This window comes from Gossypium hirsutum, chromosome D10 (genome assembly GCF_007990345.1).
Source record: "Gossypium hirsutum isolate 1008001.06 chromosome D10, Gossypium_hirsutum_v2.1, whole genome shotgun sequence".
In the NCBI taxonomy this organism is placed as follows: domain Eukaryota; kingdom Viridiplantae; phylum Streptophyta; class Magnoliopsida; order Malvales; family Malvaceae; genus Gossypium; species Gossypium hirsutum.
Window position 1 is genome coordinate 27769382 of NC_053446.1, and position 4841 is coordinate 27774222.

General features: G+C 33.0%; 1 protein-coding gene across 1 annotated transcript; it reads right to left on the reverse strand.

Moving 5' to 3' along the window:
- Nucleotides 1–3005: 3005 nt before the first annotated feature.
- On the reverse strand, nucleotides 3006–4603 carry LOC107915883 (receptor-like protein 9DC3). Its single transcript, XM_041102293.1, has 2 exons — nucleotides 3500–4603; nucleotides 3006–3353 (listed from the first exon to the last, which is right to left on the reverse strand). The coding sequence occupies exon 1, from the start codon at nucleotides 4408–4410 to the stop codon at nucleotides 3670–3672; it is 741 nt and encodes a 246-aa protein (XP_040958227.1). The 5' UTR covers nucleotides 4411–4603; the 3' UTR covers nucleotides 3006–3353; nucleotides 3500–3669.
- Between the last annotated feature and the right edge of the window lie 238 nt (nucleotides 4604–4841).

The following is a 4841-nucleotide window of genomic DNA, read 5'->3' on the forward strand; positions in this document are numbered from 1 at the left end:
AACCACTAGGACTTCACCCAGAATATCCACTTATTCATCCACTTAAAATTCAATTCACTAAATTCCCTGATGAATTAAAATGGATGATGTGGTATTTGACACACCTGTTTCATATTGGGATAGAATTCTTCATTTAAGATCTTTTACATTTTTTGACTATGGCTGCCCAAGATGAAATTAGTCCAGAGATGAAGAATTTAACCATTTTCTTCAAGTGGTTTTATCCTTTAGAACAATGGATTGACATGATCATGAAAGAACAGCTCAAAGATACCAGGGCACAATATATTGTGGTTATTTTTTACAAGCCTCAGTATTTTATGCAGAATGGTCCAACAACACAATTAGGGTCATTCCCTAGTGCTTGGATACATAAAACATATTTTACGGAGGTTAGTACAAATCCTTATAATTATAAGGATTTACAAAAATATTTGTGCTAGGTAAATAGAATTATTCCAGCAGATATATGGCCTCTAGGAGATACATTAGCACCATGGGACATAAAGATTGAACCACCGACACTTTATCAAGAAAAATTGAAAAAGGCATTAGAAGACTACCAGTCAAACATACTAAATCCAAAAGAATGGTTACTAGACTATCCATGGTTTTCTAGTAATGCCATAAAAAGCACGTCATCTTGGACTAATTCGCAGGAAAAGACATCACCTATGGATGAGGAAGACAATTTTTACAATTCATGTGATGGTCTTGAACAACAGATTGAATAGATGGAGATAAAGTGCTACAGAGCTAAAGAAGAAAAAGCAAAAATGATAGAAGAACTGAACCTCACTTCTAATGTTAGCACAAACTATGAAAGTAATTAGATATGATTAGATGTTTCACAATGTTTGTTTGTTAAATGAGTCATAAAAGTAGTTTGTTTCTTATGTAAAAATATAAGTCAAAAAGTAGGTTGGTTTGAATCATAAAAGTATGAGTCAAAAAGTATATTTGTTTTTTTATGAGTCATAAAAGTAGTTTGTTTCTTATGTAAAGGAGATTCCTCCTTATCAGGTTTGTCCGTAAAAATTAGGATAAGTCCAAAAAACTCCTCAAAAATTTTCCTATATAAAGGAAAACAATTCTCAGATGTACTAAACCGAGGAATTCCTAAATAAAAATACTAGTGTGTTTTAAAAACATGTATTTCTAAATATTTTTTGTTCTCTTTCTGATCAACATAGGCCAATTTTTAAAAGAAAATCTTCCGTGAGTTTAATTGTATGCTCTGTGCTTGCCATACAATGGATCCTGCACAACAAAAATTAAACTTAGACTAGGGGTACTAATTGATATTGGATTTAAGGAAGTATTCGGAATTAATGGTTTGACAACTAAAAGGCAGTGCCTGTTTTGTGGCCCAAGAGGAGAAAGGTCCTATGTCTGGCATAACATACTTGTTGTTAAATCCATTAATTTCAGATATCCCGGCCTTGAATCCCGTAACAATCTACACGTTATTAAATTTTTTTAATTATTATTATTTATTTGATTTTATGTCGTAGTAACAACCACATACCTTAATCAAATAAATCGACGAGGCTTCAAATAAAAAAACAAAAGATAGGTCTACTTGCATAATCAGCGAGTCAAGTCAATTTAACATTGCATGCTTCTTTTTAGCTGTAATTTTTTTTCATGATTGTTAGCATTTTAACTTCTTTTTTTTTTTTAATTTTTACAAGATGTAAGTAATTTGCATGAAATTTTAACTTCATCATATGTTAAAATATTTTTATATGCTCTTGAAATTCGTAAATTTGTCGTAATGAATATTTTGTTCGCGATCTATTCAATGAGTAAAACGAACTAGTAACCCGACTGAGTAACAGTAAATAAGTGTGTAAGTGCTTGGTTGTCTTTTACGTTCGCTTAAAAAATTTGGTGTTTCCTAGTATACCCAGGGAAATCCCGGCAGTGATCACCAAAATTATTATCAAATCAAAATATTATCTTATTTATTTAGAAAAAACAAAGCATGTACATAAATTAATATAAGATTAACAATTGGTTTTATTATCTCACTCATAATCACACAGAAATCAACTTTCTATCATCCAATGAAGATTTGAAATAGAATTTTGCAGCATGAATTTAAGAAATGATTTTATTCACAATATCCGAAGATGCTTTCATACCATCTCCATTTTAACATATCAACAATACAATATTATTGCATCCAAAATCATTTCATAATTCAGTCTTCATAACCAAAGTTGCAACACCATGACAGTCAAACACCAAATCTGCAGTAATTTACCCAAAAAAAATTGTCATTTCTAAATCAGATTCATCAGATCTATAAGAAAAATACACCATCCATCGGGTAAAAATTTGAAAAGTAAAGCAGCAATAAAATTGGGGAAAAACAAAGTACCTAGCTCTTGGTGACTGAGTCATAGACTATCGCTTCCTTTATGAACAAGTACTTCCACTGTCACCATACTGTCCTGATGAAATTAGATTCCTTTTCTCTAAAATTTATGTAAATAAGTTCATTTAATAGGATACTCATTTAAAACATTCAAACTCATGACTGATGTTTACCTCAAATACAACTCATTCATCGAAGAGGATCGATCACCGAGATGTCATCTAGTTTGGTTGAACAAAAAAGGTTCTGTTATATGGATTCTACAAAAACATTTGTTCATTATGGATTAGTTAGTCAGAGATCATAAGCTTGTGACGAATCGCAAGGATACTAAATACAACCAACTCTTTTATACACATACGCTCAATTTAGTAAGAACAACAGATGAGGTTAAGCCAAAGAAGATCAAATGAAAATTAACGGTACTCATCTAATAAGCAGCTTTTACCATTTCATTTTAATGCTAAAATTAAATCATTTAATCGAGTAGACAATATTTTAAGAATGTGGTTCTTTTAATTTTAGACCCTCTTAAAAATATTTAATTTATTCACACCCTATAGGTTGTTTATGCATGTGTGAGTGCAGAGGTTGAGAATAGGTTTGAGGAAAACCTGTCAACTGCAGAGAAGCATTCGCACTTGGATTTGAAATTAACCACTACAAAACCGTAAATGCAGCAAACAACGGGTTTCCTTCAAACAAAGGTCTCTTGGATCAGAAACCTCGATCCACAATAATTCACTGGTATATCTCTCTTCGTCTCCACCAAGATGATGGAATCAATATCTCATTCTTATCTTGGACACATCTTTGCATTACTCTCCCTTTCACCTATCCCCTTAGCCTATCGCTATGAAAGTCCAACGGTACTTCCAGCAACTCTTTATGTTATTTACTCCTCAGTGCACAGTTCTCCTCACGTTTACTGATTGTGCTAACATACAACGACTTGTAGTAGTTCCCTGCACTGCAAATAGTTGCAAAATCATTGATAATGAAAGGAGTAAAGGGTGTCATGTATATAAAGAATATGAATGCTATAATAACAAATATAAGCAACTTGTAAAATGAGACCTAAAAGTTTTTAATTATCAAGTACTTTAAAATGCTTACCAAAGGACATTGGAACTTCAGTTTTGATTGAGTCACCTAGATCTTCTCCATTTCCGATTCCAGTTCCGAATTAAACTAGCCATCCATTTATTTCCGAACTCATTCAGCACTGTATATCCAATAGAAAATCTTAACACCAATCCACATCCATACCCCATCAACACACCTTTTCAAACAAATAAACCATCTATCCATGAATCTTCACCCTCCTTTGGCGGCAGCATTTGCAAATCAACTTCATTGCATTTCTTTGTCAAAGGAACCCCACACAATCTTGGGTTTCCTCTGTAGGAATCATTTAAAAATGTACCAAATTGGTTGCTCTGGGGAATGCTTCCATCAAGTGGGTTGTAAGAGAGATTCAACACTGCAAGAAAAGTTGGGCTTGTAAGCTGTGGAGGAATCTTTCCGGAGAGACTGTTTTGGGAGAGATCCAATGACTCGAGCTCGGTTAAGCTTCCTAGTGCTGAAGGAATGGGGCCAAAGAAGCCGTTGTAAGACAGGTTTAGCACATGGAGGTACTTGAGGTCTTGTACTTCATCTAATATCCTCCCATGAAAGTTATTATTGGAGAGGTCGAGACAAGTAAGGAGGGTTAAGATTTTCTGGTAAAAAATTTTGAACCCTCTATTCACAATTGTCACCGAATCTTGATAATAATAATTATCTCCAACATAAATTGGCTTAGCTTTGTTGTCATCAATCACCATCATTCCCCTTAAAGATTGGAAAAATTCAACAGATATCTCACCTGAAAAGTTATTGGAAGCAAGATCTAGTATATGTAACATTGGGAAAGCATTTCCATCTCCGAAAATTTTAATGGAACCATAAAATCTATTGGATCTTAGTATAAGAACCTTCAAGAGACTCAATTTCACTAACCAGTAAGGAAATGTGTCATGTATCATATTTTTCCCAAGATCCAAAACTGCAAGGTTTCTGCAATTGGCTAAAGACCTTGGCAACTTCCCTTCCAAGTTGTTCCGTTGATTTTGAGTGACTTTAGCTGATGAGTGGCTTGGAAGAATTCAATCGATAGTTGACCAGAAAAATTATTGGAAGCTGTAGAAGATTGATTAATATTTGGAGAAAATAAAAAAAGAAAAAGATAAAGAATATATTGGAGAAGAGAAATAAATTTTGTATGGAAGAAATAAAATTCTTTCTAATAAACTTTTTATTTCAATCACACAATTAAAAATTCTTCATCACATACAACTCTTTATATAGGAGTTGTAAGTGACTATTCATCTATATCACTAAATGCTAGGAGTTGTGACTATTCATTTACATAACTTAAATATTATAGGAGTTGTGACTATTCATGCATGTGTGTAAC